Source organism: Macaca nemestrina, chromosome 15 (assembly GCF_043159975.1).
Source record: "Macaca nemestrina isolate mMacNem1 chromosome 15, mMacNem.hap1, whole genome shotgun sequence".
NCBI lineage: Eukaryota > Metazoa > Chordata > Mammalia > Primates > Cercopithecidae > Macaca > Macaca nemestrina.
Genome location: NC_092139.1, coordinates 66795797 through 66819963, shown reverse-complemented (window position 1 = coordinate 66819963; position 24167 = coordinate 66795797). Strand labels below are relative to the sequence as shown.

At 41.7% G+C, this 24167-nt stretch overlaps 1 protein-coding gene and 1 pseudogene across 7 annotated transcripts in view; both read right to left on the bottom strand.

Annotated features, from left to right (window-relative positions):
• Positions 1-425: 425 nt before the first annotated feature.
• LOC139358600 (mediator of RNA polymerase II transcription subunit 28 pseudogene) lies at positions 426-2569 on the bottom strand (annotated as a pseudogene).
• Positions 2570-5289: 2720 nt separating this feature from the next.
• LOC139358599 (zinc finger protein 337-like) overlaps positions 5290-24167 on the bottom strand; it is a 33410-nt gene continuing 14532 nt past the window's right edge. For 4 of the 7 annotated variants that reach the window (XM_071079823.1, XM_071079824.1, XM_071079821.1 and 1 more), the window contains 3 exons: positions 22947-23073; positions 22516-22611; positions 5290-8495 (listed from right to left, as the gene is read on the bottom strand). In XM_071079823.1, coding sequence (XP_070935924.1) covers positions 7507-8495; positions 22516-22611; positions 22947-23073 — 1212 coding nt within the window. In that variant the 3' untranslated portion in view covers positions 5290-7506. The remainder of the gene's footprint in view (positions 8496-22515; positions 22612-22946; positions 23074-24167) is intronic. The other 3 variants (XM_071079825.1, XM_071079822.1, XM_071079826.1) reach the window with 2 other exon arrangements.

Here is a 24167-nt window from a genome sequence, read left to right as displayed (position 1 = left end):
TCTGCCCCATTACTTAAATGGATTCCTTATTGCAGAACATGACAAAATTTAGCATATCACTGATCCTACTATGTCCCTCCCTATAAAAAAAAAAAAAAAAGTAAACCAACACCACACAAAATATAACCTTACCCTGAATAAAAGTCAGCCTCAACCTAAGGATCCTACCGTAATGTGACTACCCTAACCCAGGAAACCTTAATCCTATTCTGACCTATTCACACAAAAAATCCCCATTCTAAGAGCTTTGGACGCATTACAAACATGGTTGCATTAGATTCCTCTTCTGAAGTATTCTGAAGTCTTGAAACAGCAAATTTACATATTTTTCTATACTACCACTGAAGGGTAATTATCATAAAAGGCCCACAACCAAAATCCTAATCCCCTGATTCTCAGGCTATTGCAATTTTTTTCCCCTCAGATCAAATAATAGGAAATACACACAAAAAAATGAAAAGTCATACAAACATAAAAACACAGAATCTATAAGTGTCACCACACTGACAGTCTTAACTGTGCTAAAGAGAAAAAGAATTTGGTTTACTCAAGCTCTGGGCATTGTGTAAAGTACTTAAGACATTAACAGCTTATAAAAATAGTGAAAAAAATTTAGGTGGGAGCATAAAACTAACTCCTTCATTCAAAATCCCAAGTTCACGAGAAGGGATTTGTGGCTAACTGTCTGCACAGGGCGGCCTCAGACACCAGCCCAATCTTGGGCTGATGGCCTTGACCTTTGTGCTCAGGTCAGCTTCTGGGGTGCAGGGATGTTGGCAGATGCCTGCTTGAGGTACACGGAGGAGCCCTGAGGGCTGCTGGCTGGTGTTCTGTGCTGCACATTTGATGCCCTTCAGCCCCTGTTGCCAATGCCTCAGCTTTGTCAAGTGCTTCTGGACAGTGTGTGTTTCTGTTGTAATTCATTCCTTAGTTCTGAGATATCCTCTTTGGTAACTTGCTCTGGTGTCTGGACAAATAATTGCAATCGTTTTCTGTAGGAAAACATTCTGCCTGTGTTGCAATATCCAGAAACTCCTAGATATACTGATCAACACCAGTTTAAATGTTTTCCTGATCAATGCCATTGACATAGTCCTCACTCACCAGAGAAGCTAAGCAAGCCTTGAAAGATGACTCCAACTCATTCACCCGGTACTGTTAGAAGGTCTCAGAGTATCTGGTGCTGCCTGAAGAAGTGAAGCCTGGCCCCGGAGCTCCAGTGTGGGTGGTGGGATCCCTGGTAGCTGCTAAGAGAACATATCACCTAGTGGAGCCACCATGTCTTGAATAGCCTGTATTTCTTTATGATTCAATCTTGTTATATAAAATGCATCTAGGAATTTATTCGTTTCCTCTAGGTTTTCCACTTTGTTAGTGTGTAGTTGCTTATAAGAGTCTCTAATGATCCTTTGCATTTTTGTGGAATCAGTTGTAATGTTTTCTTTTTCATTTCTAATTTTATTTATTTGAGCTTCCTCTTTGTATTGTTGGTTAGTCTGGCTACTGGTTTATTGATTTTCTTTATCTTAAAAAAAAATAAAACAAACAAACAAAAAAAACACACAACTTTCCCTGTGATTGTTTCCTTGTAGATTTTGTCTCTATTTTGTTTTATTCTGCTCTGATCTTTATTCTGTCTTCCTTTTACTAATTTGGGGTTTGGTTTTTCTTTCTTTAAGGTGTCTCATTAGGTTATTTGAAGTCTTTCTGCTTTTTGACTCTAGTTATTAATTGTTACAAATTTCCCTCATGGCAATGCTTTTGTTGTATCCCATAGGTTTTGAGATGTGTGTTTCCAACATTTTTTACTTGAAGAAATGTTTTTATTTCCTTCTTAATTTCTTCATTGACCATCATTCAGGAATATGTTAATTTCCATGTATTTGTAGTTTCTAAAGTTCCTCTTGTTATTGATACGTAGTTTTATTCCATTGTTGTCTGAGAAGATACTAGATGTGATTTAAATTTTTTTTTTTTTTTTTTTGAGATGGAATCTCGCTCTATCGCCCACACTGGAGTGCAGTGGCGGATCTTGGCTCACTGCAAGCTCCACCTCGTGGGTTCATGCCATTCTCCTGCCTCAGTCTCCTGAGTAGCTGGGACTACAGGTGCCCGCCACCACGCCCAGCTAATTTTTTGTATTTTTACTAGAGACGGGGTTTCACCATATTAGCCAGGACGGTCTTGAACTCCTGACCTTGTGATCTGCCCGCCTCAGCGTCCCAAAGTTCTGGGATTACAGGCCTCAATTTTTAAAAATTTGTTGAGGCCAGGCTTGGTGGCTCATGCCTGTAATCCTGGTGTTTTGGGAATCTGAAGCTCCTCAAGTGGGAGGATTCTTTGAGGCCCAGAGTTTGAGACAAGACTGGGCAACATAGTGAGACACTGTCTCTACAAAACGTTGAAAATTAACTAGGCATTGTGGTGTGCACCTGTAGTCCTTATTACTTGGGAGGCTGAAGAGGGGATCATTTGAGCTCAAGAGTTCAAGGCTGCAGTGAGCTATGATAACAGCACTGCACTCCTGCCTGGATGACAGAGCGAGACCCTGTCTTTAAAAAAAAAAAAAAAGTTGAGACTTGTTTTGTGGCCTAATATATTAGGTTTACCCCGGAGAATGTTCCATGTGATGATGAGAAGAATGTGTGTTCTATAGCTGTTGGATAAAAGATTCTGAAATATCTGTTAGGTCCATTTGGTTTAAAGTGCAGTTTAAATCCAATGTTTGTTGATTTTTCTGTTTAGATGATCCAATGCTGACAGTGGAGTGAAGTTCTCAATAGTTATTGTCTTGGAATCTTTATTTTTTATAGTATTTGCTTTATGTATCTGAGTGCTCTGTTGTTGGATACATATATATTTAGAGTTGTTATCTACTCTTACACTCCGATAGCATTTTTGCTATGAAGTGAATCTCCTGGGTTGGATGTTATATTACTTGGTATTTCATGTCTTTGGATCAGGCATGAGTAATAGTGCTGGCTGAGCCTTACAGGACTAGAAAGGCAAATCCATGTTTGGAATAAATCCAGGTATTTATCCCTGTGAGGCTGAATCACTGTTTTTTAGAGGCTGGCAGGTGGCTGATGTAGTCAGTTTGTCCCCAGGTAAATAGTTTATTTTCTTGAGGAATACTGTCATATTAGGGACTCAACTTTCTGCTGATACATGCTGGGTAGTTCTTGGCAATTTTTTTTTTTTTTTTTAGATGGAGTCTCACTCTGTCACCCAGGCTGGAGTGCAGTGGCGCGATCTTGGCTCACTGCAAGCCCCACCTCCCGGGTTCACACCATTCTGCCTCAGCTTCCCGAGTAGCTGGGACTACAGGCACCCGCCACCACACCTGGCTAATTTTTTGTATTTTTAGTAGAGACTAGGTTTCACCATGTTAGCCAGGATGGTCTTGATCTCCTGACCTCGTGATCCACTTGCCTCGGCCTCCCAAAGTGCTGGGGTTACAAGTGTAATCCCAAATATAATTATGTATTTATATAATTATATTATATATATGTGTGTGTGTGTGTGTGTGCATATGTATTTGTCAAGCTTTCCTGTTCATCATTATATTGTGCATTGCCCATTTAATCAGCACAATCAGTGAAATGACAGTTTCTACTTTGTTGCTCCTATTAGGATGTGTTTTTTTTTTTTAGAATGTTAGAAATGTTGCAGAAACTAATTCAACCTTTTTTTTTTTGTTTTTGTTTTTGTTTAGACAAGGTCTCACTCTGTTGCCCAGACTTGAGTGCAGTGGTGTGGTCACAGCTCACTGCAGCCTCAACTCCCCAGCCTCAGGTGATCCTCCCATCTAAGCCTCCCAAGTAGCTTGGACTACAGGCATGTGCCACCACACCTGGCTAGTTTTTTGTAGAGATGGGATTTTGCCACTTTAGCCAGGCTGGTCTTGAACTCCTGCACTCAAGCGATCCACTCAACTTGGCATCAGAAAGTGTTGGGATTATAGGCATGAACCACTGTGTCTAATCTCTAATTCAACTGTTTTACTTCACTTCTCCATATGCACATTCTACCAGTGCACTAACTTCATGTTGAGTAAGAAACAGGGAAAAAGTAGCTATGAGTTGCCTTATGTTTCCAATCCCATCTGTGTGATCATTTTCCTGCTCAAAAGGAACTTGAGCAGGAAATGCGTTGACCAGGTTCCTTGGCTGTTTATGCTAAGATGTTGTCTTCTGAATTCAAATCAAATTCTGGGTCCAAATGGACAGTGGTGTCTCTTGGGGCTGTCAGTGTCCCTGATTACTCAGATGTAAATGTGTTTAATACGGAAGAGAAGCACAGAATTCTGGTGAACCCACAATGTATAGTGAAACTCAAAATGAGTATGAGGAAAGTTATGGAAGTTGAAGGGCAAGCATCACAAATACCGTTTACAAAAGGATAGGCATATTGCATGTATCTTCCCTGTGCTGGACAGGGGTTGTGTACAGCTATGTAGGGCACATGTGCATTAAGCTGGCCTTAATTGTGAAGGTTCTGTGGTAATGAATGGTGGAAATGCTATTCATAAGGAAGGATGGGCCATTTCTACACACTCAGATGGTCTGTGGCTGGGAGCATGGCAGAGGCAATCTTGGGCATCCATGGAGATGTTCCTGTATCATTTTTCAGGATCCCAGATTTTCCTCACAAAGGGTCTGACCTCTACAAAATAGACATGCATTGGCTAAGCATTCCAACATCTGTAGAGCTCTGCCACTGTAACTACAAGGCCTTCAGCCTACATATTTGGGCAATGATTCTGCCTTCTATCCAAGAAAATAAAGGCCTCGTAAGCACTCATCAAGGAGTCCTGGTTTACTTAACCACTGTTTGCTAATGGCTGAATGACGTCTTCAATTTCTCAAGGTCCTTCTGCAGGTGGTAATGCAGATCAGCGATAATCAGTCTACTCCGCTCTTTGTAGGCACTTTCTCTACATTTTCTAAGGCCTGCATCATCACACATGCCACAGCATTCTCTATCATTGAAGCATTTTCTCAGGAAATCACCTGTGAAATATTTTGCAGCTAACCACCTACCTGTGCCCCACTAGCCAACCTGCTTTACTCCTGCCAGGCAGGTGAGTGGTCCCCAGATCCCTATTTTACCACCTGTTTTGTCAGACTGTTCTTGGTATCACTGTGTTGGAGGGAGTTCTCTGCAAAGACCAAGATGGGACTGCATGTACAGAGATTTTATTTCAAGATATGATTGTGAGAGAATGATGAGGGGAGCAGTTACTTAGTCTATTTCAGCTGTTATAACAAAATACCACTGGCTAGGAAATGTATAAAGAGGACTTTATTTTCCCAGAGTTCTGGAGGCGAAGTTCATCATCAAAATATCAGTAGGTTCAATTGTCTGTTGAGGGCTCATGTCTGTTTCTAAGATGATGCCTTCATGCTGCATCTTTTGGAAGGGAGGAGCATTGTGTCCTCACAGAGCAGAAAATAGAAGGGCCACAGGACAAACTCCCTCTATCAAGCCTTTTCATAAGGGCACTTGATCCCATTCACAAAAACTCTATCTTCATGACTTGACTTAATCACTTCCCAAAGGTCCCACTTCCTAATACTGTCACACTGTTTCAACAGTAAACAGTTTATGTAGCGTTTCAACATAAATTAAGGAGGGGACAAAACATTCAAACCAAGGAAGGCTGGGAGGGCAGCCAGAGGGAAGGAAAGTGCAAGAAGAGGTTTGGTGGAGGTGTCCTAGATTGCCTGCAGTCCAAGGAGGTTGGGGAGATTGTCAGTAACAGACTTCCCTTGGTATCCCTGCTCTGCAGTCACTGGCTAAGAGCAGTCCTTAGACAAAACAGCCTGGCACAAATACAAGAACATATGCTCAGTTGGAAAGAGACCATATTTCCCCAATAGCCTAAATAATGCCCTCCCCTCAACTGGCATCTCTGTTCCTTAAACATTGACCTCTTTTCTCCGAATCTCTTGGGGACACATGGGTTGAATTCAGGTTCTCTGTGGCCCTCTGGATTCTGTCTGCCTTTGTTATATCTTCACAAACAAGTTATGCAGCCTCAACTGAAGCTTGTAACAAAGCAAAGTTACTCTCCTGTGTGTGTCCTCTGATGGCTGGTGAGATATGGCTTCAAGATGAAGCCTCACCCACACTCCCTGTACAAAAACCCTTCTCACGTAAGTGTCTCTTTAAGTGCTTACTGTAGTATGACTTATTGCTAAACTTTCGTCCACACTCTTGGCATTCATAAGGCCTCTCTCCTGTGTGTATTCTTTCATGCACAGTGAGGTCTGACTTACTGGTATAGCCTCGCTTACACTCCTGGCACACAAAAGGCTTCTTGGAGTGTATCCGCCAGTGGTGTCTGGTGAGACTTCTCTTCCAGCTGAAGCCTTGTCCACACACATTACACACGAAGGGCTTCTCCCCTGAGTGTGTCCTCTGGTGTGTGAGGAGATTTCCCTTCCAGTTGAAGCCTCGACCACACTCCTTGCATACAAAAGGCTGCTTGCCAGAATGTGCAAGCTGGTGTTTCACAAGGTTTGACTTCCAGATAAATCCTTGCCCACATTCACTACAGATGAAAGGCTTCTCCCCCGAGTGTGTCTTCTGGTGGAAGAGGAGAGTTGACTTTAGGATGAAGCCTCGCCCACAATCCTAGCAATTAAATGGCCTTTCCCCTGAGTGTGTCCACTGATGCCTAAGATTTGCCTTCAAACTAAAACTTTTCTCACACTGCTTGCACATGAAGGGTTTCTCTCCTGAGTGTGTCCTCTGATGTATGGTGAGATTTGGCTTCAAGGTAAAGCCTCGCCCACAATCCCTGCAGAAAAAACGTTTCTCTCCCAAGTGTGCCCTCAGGTGCTTGTTATACGAGGACTTATCCCGAAACCTTCGCCCACACTCCCGACATCCATAAGGCTTCTCCTCTGAGTGTGTCCTCTGGTGTAATGTGAAGGTTGACTTTTGGATATGTGGGGAAAAGGAAGAGAGATCAGCCTGTTACTGTGTCTATATAGAAAGAAGTAGACATAAGAGACTCCATTTTGTTCTGTATTTGTGATGCTGTTAATCTGTGACCCTACCCCCAACCTTGTCCTTTGCAAGAGACATGTGTTGCGGTGACTCAAGGTTTAATGGATTTTGGGCTGTGCAGGATGTGTCTTTGTTAAACAAATGCCTGAAGGTAGCTTGCTGGTTAAAAGTTATCACCATTCTCTTAATTTCAACTACCCAGAGACACGTACACGGCCAAAGGTCGCAGGGACCTCTGCCTAGGAAAGCTAGGTATTGTCTAAGGTTTCTCCCCATGTGATAGACTGAAACTATGCTGCCAAAAGGTTTATGGAGATGTTTACATATGCATCTCAAGGCACAGCATTGTCCTTTGAACTTATTCATGTCACAGAGGTTTTTGTTCATATGTCTTACTGCCGATTTCCTCTTTTTTCTTTGATCCTATTGTCCTGCCACTCCCCTGTCTTTAAGATGGTAAAGATAATTATCAATAAATACTAAGGGAACTCAGAGACTGGGGCCGGCGTGGGTCCTCTGTAAGCTGAGCGCCGGTCCCCTGGGCCCCCGCTTTTCTTTCTCTATACTTTGTCTCTGTGTCTTATTTCTTTTCTCAAGTCTCTCGTTCCACCTTACGAGAAACACCCACAGGTGTGGAGGGGCAGGCCACCCCTTCAGGATAAAGCCTCGTCCACAGTCCTTGCACACAAAAGGCTTCTCCTCTGAGTGTGTGATCTGATGTTTCACGAGGGTTGACTTCTGAATAAACCCTTGCCCACATTCTCTACAAACGAAAGGTTTCTCCCCTGAGTGTGTTCTCCGGTGGTAGATAAGAGTTGACTTTTGGCTAAAGCTTCGCTCACAATCCTTGCACACAAAAGGCTTCTCCCCTGAGTGTGTTCTCTGGTGTCTGAGGAGACTTCCTTTCACGCTAAAACTTTGCTCACACTGCCTGCACGCGAAGGGCTTCTCTCCTGAGTGTGTCCTCTGGTGTCTGAGATTTGCTTTGAGGCTGAAGCCTCGCCCACACTCACTGCATACATAGGACTTCTCTCCTGTGTGTGTCTTCTGGTGCAAGAGCAATGCTGACTCATTTCTAAAGCCCTGGTGACACTCCCTGCATGTAAAAAGTTTCTGCCTGGAATGTGCTTTTTTGTGTATGATTACTATCGTCTTCTGGCTGAAGTCTTGCCCACGCTCTGCACACCTGAATGCTCCCCATCTTGAATTTTCTATTCCTTTCAATACTTTGTCTATTTCTGTAGGATTTTCCCTCTGGCCTTGACTAGACTCTATTTCCACTACGCTGTTCCTCCTCCTTGAGCTTACTGCATGTCTTAGGGGTGGGCTGGAAAATGCCATGGGCTTAGAGCTTTTTTCTTTCTCTTGACCTTCAGCTGTGTCACTCTGGAAGCTTTGATCAGAAAATTGTAGTTGCTGTTGCCTCTGATGTGCAAGTCCAAGATTCTTGGGCCGCAGGACATGTTCTGCATATATTCCTGGAGAACAGACCAACAATGAGACTGAATCAGTAATGAAAAGTCTTCTATCAAAGAAAAACCTAGGACCCAATTGCTTTACTGCTTAATTCTAGTAAACTCATAGAGAACAACAAACATCAATTCTTCTCAAACTATTCCAAAAACCTGAAGCGGGGCGGGGAGGAATTCTTCCTAACTCATTCTACAAGACCAGCATTATCCTGATACCAAAAACAGACAAGAACACAACAAAAACAGAGAACTACAGGCCAATATCCCTGATGACACTAAATGGAAAAATCCTCAACAAAATACTAGCAAACCCAATCCAGTAACACAGAAAAGATAATACACCATGACCAAATGAGATTTATCCCAGGTATGCAATCATGATTCAACATACACAAATCAATACTTGTGATACATCACATCAACAGAGTGAAGGACCAAAAGACATATGATCATCTCAACAGATACAGAAAAGGATTTGATATAATTCAAAATCCCATTATGATAAAAACTTTTGTTTTTTTGAGACAGGGTCTCACTCTGTTGCCCAGGCTGGAGTGCAGTGGCATGATCATGGTTCACTGCAGCCTCGACCTCCCAGGCTTACACGATCCTCTCACCTTAACTTCCCGAATAGCTGAACTCCAGGTGCCTGCCTGTAGTCAAGCCACAGGTGCCACTGCCTGGCTAATTTTTGTATTTTTTGTAGAGATGGGATTTCGCCATGTTGTCCAGGAAAAGTACTCCAAAACTTGTCGCATATATGATTATATGAGCTTTCCTACATCATCTGTATAATTTCTAATTTTTCTGATCACTCGGATAATGAGAGTTAAGTTTGCTGATTCTGTAAAGTTACAGGGTAACTTACAATGGTGTTATTTTGGCACTACCCACATACACCCCATCTTCTCATACCTGCACTGAACCAGCTTTGTCATTCTGCCAGTAACCTCACTTATGAGTTAAATAAAATCCTAACATGTACTCCCATTACATTAAACATTCACACTTTCAGAAGTCAGTGGTAGACAAGAAGCCTTTTATTTTAATTAACTGACAGACAAATCAGCAAGCAATTAATATGGGGGCGAGAGAAGGGAGTTGATAATGGACTGAACGTTAGCATCCCCCCCAAACTCATATGTTGATGCCTTAACCTCCAATGTGATGGTATTTGGAGGTGGAGTTGTTGGGAGATAAACAGGTTTAGTTGAGATCATGGGGTGACCATGAGAGGACACAGCAAGAAGGTCGCAGCCTGCGAGCCAGGATGGGGACCCTCACAATGAAGCAAAGGTGCCAGCACCTTCATCTTGGAATTCCCAGATTCTAGAACTGTAAGAAATAAATGTCTGTTGTTTAAGCCTCCCAGTCTATGATATTTTGTCATTTCTATGATATTTGAGATGACTAAGAAAGGAGTCTCTTCCCACCTATGCAAACTGAGGGAGTGGCACCGATCATAAATCCAAAAGCAGAGACTTCATACCCATGAAAACACAGACCGGCTCCAAATTTCTCAGTGGATGCCCCCACATTTTTTATGGGGTGGTGGGAAGCAAGGAATGAGAAAGAACTCCACAGTCTGTATGAACCTGCTTTTTTGGGAAACAACAGGACAAAGTCAATAACAATAACCATAAAAAAAAAAAATCAACCTGCTAATTTTCTGACAGAGAGTATACTGTGTAATTCCACTTACAAGAAGTTCTAAGATAGGTGAAATTAAGGCATATTGAACAAAATCCAAATAGTGATTTTCTCTGGTGGATGTGGGGGCAGGAAATGACTGGAAAAAGGCATAAGAGTACTTCTGGGGTGAAAGTAATTGTTATGTGTTGTCATAGGGGTCCAGATTACATAAAGATATGCATATGTCAAAGCTCACTGAATGTTACACTTAAGATTTATGCATCTTACATAAGTCCTAAGAAGAACCACAAAGAAACATTATAATATTACTTATTGATATGCATGCTGAAGTGTTTATCAGTAAAGGATAATGATGTCTCCAATATTAAAGAGCATCAAAAGGAAGATGGACTTATGGAGAGAGCAATGTACAGCTGGATAAGTAAGTGATAAAGAATATGGAGCACAGAGCTAAATGCTGACTGTAGGTGGTAGACTGACAGGTGTTCATTCTATAAGCCTTTCAACTTTTTAGTATCCACCAAAATATAATTGTTTAACATTTGCTTCACAAAAAAATGCTGGAAGAAAGAAAGTATTATAGGATGTAAACTCAAAATATACATGCCATGAAATAAGGAAAGTTAAATGAGCATTACAGTCACCAAAAATATCTTAAGAACTAATATTAATATTAAATGAAATAGATAATAATATAGTAACTATTATTATGTTTTACAAATGAAATATGATGACCAGGATTTGCTTCAAAATAATCCAGGAATGGGAGATGAGGGTGAAAGTACAGAGGACACAAGATTCCCTGTAAGCCAATAAAATTATAATAATTCTAACCTTGCATGTATTTAATAGTAGGCTAAAATATATAAAGTAGGTCCTACAAAACTTAGTAGATATAGAACAATCCACTATGAACATAGAAGATGTAAAAACCATCTTTTCAAGTATTGGATAGTTCAAACTGCCCTCCCTAAAAAAAATCTGTAAAGACACAGAAGAGTTAAGCAACAACAACAAAAATTTTTATATATAATTGGCCAAGCATGGTGGCTCATGTCTGTAATCCCAGCACTTTGGGAGGCCGAGGCGGGTGGATCACCTGAGGTCAGGAGTTCAAAACCACCCTGGCCAACATGATGAAACCCATCTCAAGTAAAAATACAAAAAAAAATTAACCAGGGGTGGTGGTGAGCACATGTAATCCCAGCTACTCAGAAAGCTAAGACAGGAGAATTGCTTGAACCTGGGAGGCGGAGGTTCCAGGGAGCCAAGATCGTGTCACTGCACTCCAGTCTGGGTTACAAGAGTGAAACTCCGTCTCAAAACAAAACAAAACAAAACTTTATATCTTTAAATCTTTGTATCTTTATAAACTTGATCTACGAAGGGTTTCTTAAACAAGACATAAAGAGACTTCTAAGTACTCGAGGAGAACTGCAGCTAAGTAAGGCTAAATCTGTCCACACATTCACTAAATAGGATATAAAGGTCAATAGAAACAGATGACCCTGAAACTGACACAAAACAAGACAGAGAAAACTAAATTTATCATTGTCATAAGCAGAAAACTTAACATCACTTTTTAGCAGTCTCCTGTGGTCTCACTGTGAGGAGTGAGGGAAGCCAGTGAACTAGAATGAAAAGAGAAGAGAGGAAAACAGGGCCTAACTGTGAACTAAAACTGCTCCAAGAGAGAACAAGTCCACCCTAGAGGCAAGAATCATCATCATCATCGTCGTCGAGGCAAGAATCATCATCATCATCATCATCGAGTCCTGATGATCATCATTATCATGATCATCATGAGTCCTGATCATCATCATCACCATCATGAGTCCTGATCATCATCATCATCATGAGTCCTGATCATCATCATCATCATCATCATGAGTCCTGATTATCATGATCATCATGAGTCCTGATCATCATCATCATCATGAGTCCTGATCATCATCATCATCATCATCATCATGAGTCCTGATCATCATCATCATGAGTCCTCATCATCATCATCATCATGAGTCCTGATCATCATCATCATCGAGTCCTGATCATCATCATCATCATGAGTCCTGATCATCATCATGAGTCCTGATCATCATCATCATCGAGTCCTGATCATCATCATCATGAGTGCTGATCATCATCATCATCATCATGAGTCCTGATCATCATCATCATCATGAGTCCTGATCATCATCATCATCAGTCCTGATCATCATCATCATTCCTGATCATCATCATCATGAGTCCTGATCATCATCATCATCATGAGTCCTGAGCATCATCATCATCGAGTCCTGATCGTCATCATCATCATGAGTCCTGATCATCATCATCATCATCATCATGAGTCCTGATCATCATCAACATCATGAGTTCTGATCATCATCATCATGAGTCCTGATCATCATCATCGAGTCCTGATCATCATCATCATCAGTCCTGATCATCATCATCCTCATCATCATGAGTCCTGATCATCATCATTGAGTCCTGATCATCATCATCATGAGTCCTAATCACCATCATCATCATGAGTCCTGATCATCATCATCATCATGAGTCCTGATCATCATCTGCATCATCATCATGAGTCCTGATAATCATCATCATCATGAGTCCTGATCATCATCATCGAGTCGTGATCATCATCATCATCATGAGTCCTGATCATCATCATCATCATGAGTCCTGATGATCATCATCATCGTCATCATGAGTCTTGATCATCATCATCATCATGAGTCCTGATCATCATCGAGTCCTGATCATCATCATCATGAGTCCTCATCATCATCATCATGAGTCCTGATCATTATCATCATCATCATCATCATGAGTCCTGATCATCATGGAGTACTGGTCATCATCATCATCTTCATCATCATGAGTCCTGATCATCATCTTCGAGTCCTGATCATCATCATCATCATGAGTCCTGATCATCATCATCATGAGTCCTGATCATCATCATCATCGTTAATCATCATCATGAGTCCTGATCATCATCATCATCATCATGAGTCCTCATCATCATCAGTCCTGATCATCATCATCGAGTCCTGATCATCATCATCGAGTGCTGATCATCATCATCATCATGAGTCCTGATCATCATCATCATCGAGTCCTCATCATCATCATCATCATGAGTCATGATCATCATCATCATCGAGTCCTGCTTATCATCATCATCATGAGTCCTGATCATCATCATCATTGAGTCCTGATCATCATCCTCATCATCCTGAGTCCTGATCATCATCATCATCATCATCATCATGATTCCTGATCATCATCATCATCATCATCATCAGTACTGATAATCATCATCCTCGTGATCAGGACTCATGAGTCCTGATAATCATCATCATCATCATGAGTCCTAATCATCATCATCATCATGAGACCTGATCATCATCATCATGAGTCCTGATCATCATCATCAACATCATGAGTCCTGATCATCATCATCATCATCATGAGTCCTGATCATCATCATCATCATGAGTCCTGATCATCATCATCATCATCATCATCATGAGTCCTGATCATCATCAACATCATGAGTTCTGATCATCATCATCATGAGTCCTGATCATCATCATCGAGTCCTGATCACCATCATCAGTCCTGATCATCATCATCCTCATCATCATGAGTCCTGATCATCATCATTGAGTCCTGATCATCATCATCATGAGTCCTAATCACCATCATCATCATGAGTCCTGATCATCATCATCATCATCATGAGTCCTGATCATCATCTTCATCATCATCATGAGTCCTGATCATCATCTGCATCATCATCATGAGTCCTGATAATCATCATCATGAGTCCTGATCATCATCATCGAGTCGTGATCATCATCATCATCATGAGTCCTGATCATCATCATCATCATGAGTCCTGATGATCATCATCATCATCATCATGAGTCTTGATCATCATCATCATGAGTCCTGATCATCATCGAGTCCTGATCATCATCATCATGAGTCCTCATCATCATCATCATGAGTCCTGATCATTATCATCATCATCATCATCATGAGTCCTGATCATCATGGAGTACTGGTCATCATCATCATCTTCATCATCATGAGTCCTGATCATCATCTTTGAGTCCTGATCATCATCATCATCATGAGTCCTGATCATCATCATCATGAGTCCTGATCATCATCATCATCGTTAATCATCATCATGAGTCCTGATCATCATCATCATCATCATGAGTCCTCATCATCAGTCCTGATCATCATCATCATCATCATGAGTCCTGATCATCATCGAGTGCTGATCATCATCATCATCATGAGTCCTGATCATCATCATCATTGAGTCCTCATCAACATCATCATGAGTCATGATCATCATCATCATCGAGTCCTGCTTATCATCATCATCATGAGTCCTGATCATCATCATCATTGAGTCCTGATCATCATCCTCATCATCATGAGTCCTGATCATCATCATCATCATCATCATCATCATCATCAGTCCTGATCATCATCATCATCATCATCATCAGTACTGATAATCATCATCCTCGTGATCAGGACTCATGAGTCCTGATGATCATCATCATCATCATGAGTCCTAATCATCATCATCATCATGAGACCTGATCATCATCATCATCAGTCCTGATCATCATCATCAACATCATGAGTCATGATCATCATCATCATCATCATGAGTCCTGATCATCATCATCATCATGAGTCCTGATCATCATCATCATCATCGAGTCCTGATCATCATCATCCTCATGAGTCCTGATAATCATCATCATCATGAGTCCTCCTCCTCCTCCTCATCATCATCATCATCGTGGGTCCTGATCATCATCATGAGTCCTGATCATCACCATCATCATCATGAGTCCTGATCATCATCATCATCATCATGAGTCCTGATCATCATCATCATCATCATAAGTCCTGATCATCATCATCATCATGAGTCCTGATCATCATCATCATCGAGTCCTCATCACCATCATCATGATGAGTCCTGATCATCATCATGAGTCCTGATCATCATCAACATCATCATGAGTCCGGATCATCATCATCATCATCATGAGTCCTGATCATCCTCATCATCATCATCATGAGTCCTGATCAAAATCATCATGGAGTCCTGCTTATCATCATCATCATGAGTCCTGATCATCATCATCATCATCATCATCATGTGTTGATCGTCATCATCATGAGTCCTGATCATCATCATCATCATCGAGTCCTCATCATCATCATCATCATCATGAGTCATGATCATCATCATCATCGAGTCCTGCTTCTCATCATCATCATGAGTCCTGATCATCATCGAGTCCTGATCATCATCATCATCATGAGTCCTGATCATCATCATCATCATCATCATCATCATCATGAGTCCTGATCATCATCATCATCATCAGTACTGATAATCATCATCATCCTCATGATCAGGACTCATGAGTCCTGATAATCATCATCATCATCATGAGTCCTAATCATCATCATCATCATTGAGTCCTGATCATCATCATCATCAGTCCTGATCATCATCATCAACATCATGAGTCCTGATCATCATCATCATCATGAGTCCTGATCATCATCATGAGTCCTGATCATCATCATCATCAGTGTTAATCATCATCATCATGAGTCCTGATCATCATCATCATCATGAGTCCTGATCATCATCATCATCGAGTCCTGATCATCATCATCATCATCATGAGTCCTGATCATCATCATCATGATTCCTGATCATCATCATCATGTGTCCTGATCATCATCATCATCATCTTGAGTCCTCATCATCATCATGAGTCCTGATCATCATCATCATGAGTTCTGATCATCATCATCATCATCGAGTCCTGATCATCATCATCATCATGAGTCCTGATCATCATCATCATCATGAGTCCTCATCATCATCGAGTCCTGATCATCATCATCATGACTCCTGATCATATCATCATCATCATCATGAGTCCTGATCATCATCATCATCATCATCATCATGAGTCCTGATCATCATCATCATCAGTCCTGATCATCATCCCCATCATCATTAGTCCTGATCATCATCGAGTCCTGATCATCATCATCATCGTGAGTCCTGATCATCATCATCATCATCATCATCGAGTCCTGATCATCATCATCATCATTATGAGTCCTGATCATCATCATCATCATGATTCCTGATCATCATCATGTGTCCTGATCATCATACTCATCATCTTGAGTCCTCATCATCATCGAGTCCTGATCATCATCATCATCGAGTCCTGATCATCATCATCATCATCATGAGTCCTGATCATCATCATCATCATCATGAGTCCTGATCATCATCATCATGATTCCTGATCATCATCATCATCATCGAGTCCTGATCATCATCCTCATCATCTTGAGTCCTCATCATCATCATCATGAGTCCTGATCATCATCATTATGAGTCCTGATCATCATCATCATCATCATGAGTCCTGATCATCATAATCATCATGAGTCCTGATCATCATCATCATCATGAGTCCTCATCATCATCATTGAGTCCTGATCATCATCATCATCGAGTCCTGATCATCATCATCATCATCATCATGAGTCCTGATCATCATCATCATCATTATCATAAGTCCTGATCATCATCATCATCATCATCATCAGTACTGATAATCATCATCATCTTCATGATCAGGACTCATGAGTCCTGATAATCATCATCATCATCATGAGTCCTAATCATCATCATCATCATGAGTCTTGATCATCATCATTATCAGTCCTGATCATCATCATCAACATCATGAGTCCTGATCATCATCATCATCTTCATGAGTCCTGATCATCATCATCATCATGAGTCCTGATCATCATCATCATCATGAGTCCTGATCATCATCATCATCATCATCGAGTCCTGATCATCATCATCATGAGTCCTGATAATCATCATCATCATCATGAGTCCTCCTCATCATCATCATCATCATCATCGTGGGTCCTGATCATCATCATGAGTCCTGATCATCATGATCATCATGAGTCCTGATCATCATCATCATCATAAGTCCTGATCATCATCATCATCAAGAGTCCTGAGCATCATCATCATCAGTCTTGATCATCATCATCATCATCACGAGTCCTGAGCATCATCATCTTCATGAGTCCTGATCATCATCATCATCATCATGAGTCCTGATCATCATCATCATCATGAGTCCTGATCATCATCATCATCATGATTCCTGATCATCATCATCATGTGTCCTGATCATCATCCTCATCATCTTGAGTCCTCATCATCATCATAAGTCCTGATCATCATCATCATCATGAGTCCTGATCATCATCATCATCATCATCATGAGTCCTGATCATCATCATCATCATGATGCCTGACCATCATCATCATGTGTCCTGATCATCATCCTCATCATCTTGAGTCCTCATCATCATCATGAGTCCTAATCATCATCATCATGAGTCCTGATCATCATCATCATCATGAGTCCTGATCATCATCATCATCATCATGAGTCCTGAGCATCATCATCATCATCGAGTCCTGACCATCATCACCATCATCGAGTCCTGATCATCATCATCATCATGAGTCCTGATCATCATCATCATCATCATCATCATGATTCCTGATCATCATCATCATGAGTCCTGATCATCATCGAGTCCTGATCATCATCATGAATCCTGATCATCATCATCATGAGTCCTGATCATCATCATCGAGTCCTGATCATCATCATCATCAGTCCTGATCATCATCATCCTCATCATCATGAGTCCTGATCATCATCATTGAGTCCTGATCATCATCATCATGAGTCCTAATCATCATCATCATCATAATGAGTCCTGAGCATCATCATCATCATCATGAGTCCTGATCATCATCTTCATCATCATCATGAGTCCTGATCATCATGGAGTACTGGTCATCATCATCATCTTCATCATCATGAGTCCTGATCATCATCTTCAAGTCCTGATCATCATCATCATGAGTCCTGATCATCATCATCATCATGAGTCCTGATCATCATCATCATCATGATTCCTGATCATCATCATCATGAGTCCTGATCATCATCGAGTCCTGATCATCATCATGAGTCCTGATCATCATCATCATGAGTCCTGATCATCATCATCGAGTCCTGATCATCATCATCATCAGTCCTGATCATCATCATCCTCATCATCATGAGTCCTGATCATCATCATTGAGTCCTGATCATCATCATCATGAGTCCTAATCATCATCATCATCATAATGAGTCCTGAGCATCATCATCATCATCATGAGTCCTGATCATCATCTTCATCATCATCATGAGTCCTGATCATCATGGAGTACTGGTCATCATCATCATCTTCATCATCATGAGTCCTGATCATCATCTTCGAGTCCTGATCATCATCATCATGAGTCCTGATCATCATCATCATCATGAGTCCTGATCATCATCATCATCATCATGAGTCTTGATCATCATCATCATCATGAGTCCTGATCATCATCGAGTCCTGATCATCATCATCATGAGTCCTCATCATCATCATCATGAGTCCTGATCATTATCATCATCATCATCATCATGAGTCCTGATCATCATGGAGTACTGGTCATCATCATCATCTTCATCATCATGAGTCCTGATCATCATCTTCGAGTCCTGATCATCATCATCATGAGTCCTGATCATCATCATCATGAGTCCTGATCATCATCATCATCAATGTTAATCATCATCATGAGTCCTGATCATCATCATCATGAGTCCTCATCATCATCAGTCCTGATCATCATCATCATCATGAGTCCTGATCATCATCATCGAGTGCTGATCATCATCATCATCATGAGTCCTGATCATCATCATCATGAGTCATGATCATCATCATCATCATCATCATCAGTACTGATAATCATCATCCTCATGATCAGGACTCATGAGTCCTGATAATCATCATCATCATCATGAGTCCTAATCATCATCATCATCATGAGACCTGATCATCATCATCATCAGTCCTGATCATCATCATCAACATCATGAGTCATGATCATCATCATCATCATCATGAGTCCTGATCATCATCATCATCATGAGTCCTGATCATCATCATCATCATCATCGAGTCCTGATCATCATCATCCTCATGAGTCCTGATAATCATCATCATCATGAGTCCTCCTCCTCCTCCTCATCATCATCATCATCGTGGGTCCTGATCATCATCATGAGTCCTGATCATCATCATCATCGAGTCCTGATCATCACCATCATCATCATGAGTCCTGATCATCATCATCATCATCATCATGAGTCCTGATCATCATCATCATCATAAGTCCTGATCATCATCATCATGAGTCCTGATCATCATCAAGTCCTCATCATCATCATCGAGTCCTGATCATCATGAGTCCTGATCATCAACATCATCATGAGTCCTGATCATCATCATCATCATCATGAGTCCTGATCATCCTCATCATCATCATCATGAGTCCTGATCAAAATCATCATCGAGTCCTGCTTATCATCATCATCATGAGTCCTGATCATCATCATCATCATCATCATGTGTTGATCATCATCATCATGAGTCCTGATCATCATCATCATCGAGTCCTCATCATCATCATCATCATCGAGTCATGATCATCATCATCATCGAGTCCTGCTTCTCATCATCATCATGAGTCCTGATCATCATCGAGTCCTGATCATCATCATCATCATCATGAGTCCTGATCATCATCATCATCATCATGAGTCCTGATCATCATCATCATCATGAGTCCTGATCATCATCATCATCATGAGTCCTGATCATCATCATCATCAGTGTTAATCATCATCATGAGTCCTGATCATCATCATCATCATGAGTCCTGATCATCATCATCATCGAGTCCTGATCATCATCATGATCATCATGAGTCCTGATCATCATCATCATGATTCCTGATCATCATCATGTGTCCTGATCATCATCATCATCATCTTGAGTCCTCATCATCATCATGAGTCCTGATCATCATCATCATGAGTTCTGATCATCATCATCATCATCGAGTCCTGATCATCATCATCATGAGTCCTGATCATCATCATCATCATGAGTCCTCATCATCATCATTGAGTCCTGATCATCATCATCATGAGTCCTGATCATATCATCATCATCATCATCATCATCATGAGTCCTGATCATCATCATCAGTCCTGATCATCATCCCCATCATCATTAGTCCTGATCATCATCGAGTCCTGATCATCATCATCGTGAGTCCTGATCATCATCATCATCATCATCATCATGAGTCCTGATCATCATCATCATCATGATTCCTGATCATCATCATAATGTGTCCTGATCATCATCGTGAGTCATCATCATCATCATCATCATCATCGAGTCCTGATCATCATCATCATCATCATCATGAGTCCTGATCATCATCATAATCATCATGAGTCCTGATCATCATCATCATGAGTCCTCATCATCATCATTGAGTCCTGATCATCATCATCATAATCATCATGAGTCCTGATCATCATCATCATCATCATCATGAGTCCTGATCATCATCATCATGAGTCCTGATCATCATCATCATCATGAGTCCTGATCATCATCATCATCATGAGTCCTGAGCATCATCATCATCATCATGAGTCTGATCATCATCATCATCATCATCATCATGAGTCCTGATCATCATCATCATCGAGTCCTGATCATCATCATCATCATGAGTCCTGATCATCATCATCATCATCATGAGTCCTGATGAACCACTGCAGTGACTAAGGGGACTTAAGAGAGTGCACAATTCTAGACCACAGCCCCACTCAGGCAGTACTTCTGGGGGAAATGGGGGAAGGAGGAAGGTGAAGTGACCTCTGGCAACAGTAGTACTGCTTAAAACATTAAAAGACAAGGAAAAAAGCTATGGGAATTGAAGAAGAATAATGGACAGAGGTTTTAAGAAGCTAAAATAGAACTTAAACAAATTTACAAAAAAAAAAAAAAACCCCATCAAAAAATGGGCAATGGATATGAACAGACACTTCTCAAAAGAAGACATTTATGCAGCCAACAAACTTAGAAAATATGCTCATCATCACTGGTCATTAGAGAAATGCAAATCAAAACCATAATGAGATACCATCTCATGCCAGTTAGAATGGCAATCATTAAAAAGTCAGGAAACAACAGGTGATGGAGAGGATGTGGAGAAATAGGAACGCTTTTACACTGTCAGCGGGAGTGTAAATTAGTTCAACCATTGTGGAAGACAGTGTGGCGATTCCTCAAGGATCTAGAACTAGAAATATCATTTGACCCAGCAATCCCGTTACTGGGTATATACCCAAAGGATTATAAATCATTCTAGTATAAAGACACAGGCACATGTATGTTTATTGCAGCACTGTTCACAATAGCAAAGTCTTGGAACTAACCCAAATGCCTATCAATGATAGACCAGATAAAGAAAATGTGGCACATATATACCATGGAATACTATGTGGCTATAAAAAAGGATGAGTTCATGTCCTTTGCAGGAACATGGATGAAACTGGAAACCATCTTTCTCAGCAGAGTCACATAAGAAGTGAAAAATCAAACGCTGTATGTTCCCACTCATAAGTAGGAGTTGAACCATGAGAACACATGGACACAGGGATGGGAACATTATACACTGGGGAATGTTGGGGGTTGGGGGGCAGGGGGAGGGATAGCATTAGGAGAAATACCTAATGTAAATGATGAGTTGATGGGTGTAGCAAACCAATATGGCACATGTATACCTATGTAAGAAACCTGCATGTTGTGCACATGTACCCCAGAACTTAAATTTAAAAAAAAAAGAAAATCAGTATATAGAAGAATGAGATCCAAATTATGTCAAAAAATTTATATTTACTTATACGGAAAAATAAATAAAAAACAAAACAAAACAAAAAGAAGCTACATAGGAATACCCTGACAGTATCAGGAAGGGGCAACAGACTTAGGCTTGCAGTCGGGCAGTCACGAGGAAAGTCACAAATGAGGAGACTGAGTGGGAGAAAGAAGCCTAGCAAGTAGGGGGAAAGGAGGCTTCCTGGGAGAAGGAGTCCAGGGGCCCCAAGAGAACCCCTCACTCAGCAAGGACTGAAAGGCAGGCAGGGCCAGGTGGTCTGAAGAGCAGCCAAGGAGGCCAGAACAGCTTCCAGGTCCCCTGGCCTCAGAGAAGCCTCCTCCCTCCTGAAAGGCTGAGTGCCTTGTGCTCTGTCTGCCCTGTCTATCCCCTCACCTGCACGGGGGCCTGGCCGGCATCTTCTCTCTTCTCCCCAGGGCGCTTCCCCTTGCCCTAGCCACCTGATGAGTTCTGGTTTAGGATGGAGAATTCCTGCTCACAGGGAAAAAAACCATAAGGTGACTCCTGGTTGTAGGCTCCAGGGGCCATTTGCTGGAGCCACCCAGGGCAGGAAGGGAGGGAGACTCAGAGGGGGAAGGCTCAGGAGGACCCTGTCTACCATGCTCAGAGTACAAACCCCCAGGGGGAGCCGCAGGGTGGGGAAAGAGGCCTGCAGGTGCCCAGTGGCAGTCAGTATGAAACTTTACCAAAGGTAGACCTTCCTCAGGGGAATAGAGAAAACAACATTCTTGTCTCTGAACCTAACCCTATGGCAACATCAGAGGCGCCACAGGTCAAATGTTAGGCTCGAGGGAAGCCACGCTTACCTAGTGAGACCAGGTGGCTGTAGTTCTCCAGTGTCACCTCCCTGTACAGGGCTCTCTGAGCAGGATTCAGCAGCCTCCAATCCTTCTGGGTGAAATCCACAGTGACATCCCCAAATGCCAAGAAAGCCTGTAACACAAAACCCAGGCATGCTCACCAGGGACAGTGTTGCACTCAGGCAGTTGGAGGATTCCAGGTTCTGCCACCTGTGCCTGGAGTTCCAAGACCTCCGTCTCTGCCTGGCCCCAGTATTTATGGTGCTAGGTAGTCTTAATGGGGCTTCCTAGAAGCACAGAGAGTTTCAACTGCATGGAGCTTTAAACCTAGGCAGGGAGAAGAGGGAAACTCAAAAAATTAAGTAACAGTGTTTCCTACAAACATATGAACAGTAAATAACACATTACTAAAGTTTTACGGTACCCTGAGCCATGTTCTGAGTTAGATACTCCATGAATTTCTAAATGAGCAAGACACAGCTCTCATGGATCTTCTGATAAAATGACAACCGATCATTTGGGACCTGCGCTGGAAAATGTAAATCTCCACTGCAGGATCCCAGAATTCAGATCCAGGTTAGATCTGATTTCTACCAAAAATCCAGTGCTGTATAGGGCAGTCTGAGCACATCTGAATTAGTGGATGGAGCACTTTTGAAAGAGCCCTTCTCACAGTACATCTGTTCTGCAACTACGCACGTGACCAGTTTGGCATCTCTGTAGGTGCCTGATGAATTTAAATTCCATTTGTGGCCAGGCACGGTGGCTTGTGCCTGTAATCCCAGCACTCTGAGAGGCTGAGGCGGGCGGATGACTTGAGGCCAGGAGTTTGAGACCAGCCTGGCCAACACAGTGAAACCCTGTCTCTACTAAAAATATAAAAATTAGCCAGGTGTGGTGGTGCATGGCTGTAATCTCAGGTGCTTGGGAGGCTGAGGCAGGAGAATCGCTTGAACCTGGGAGGAGGTTACAGTGAGCTGAGATTGTGCCACACCACTCCAGCCTAGGCGACAGAGCAAGACTCTGTCTCATAAATAAATAATCAATTCGTGAAGCTCATCAGACTACTAGACTCATGAGTCAGAAAGCCTCTCCTTTGACCCTTAACTGTCAATCCCTATTTCCCCCAGCACTGATCTATCATGTCACACCTACTGTAAAGATCCTCAAAATCCAGGCAGGCTGGGCATGCTGGCTCATGCCTATAATCCTAGCACTTTGGGAGGC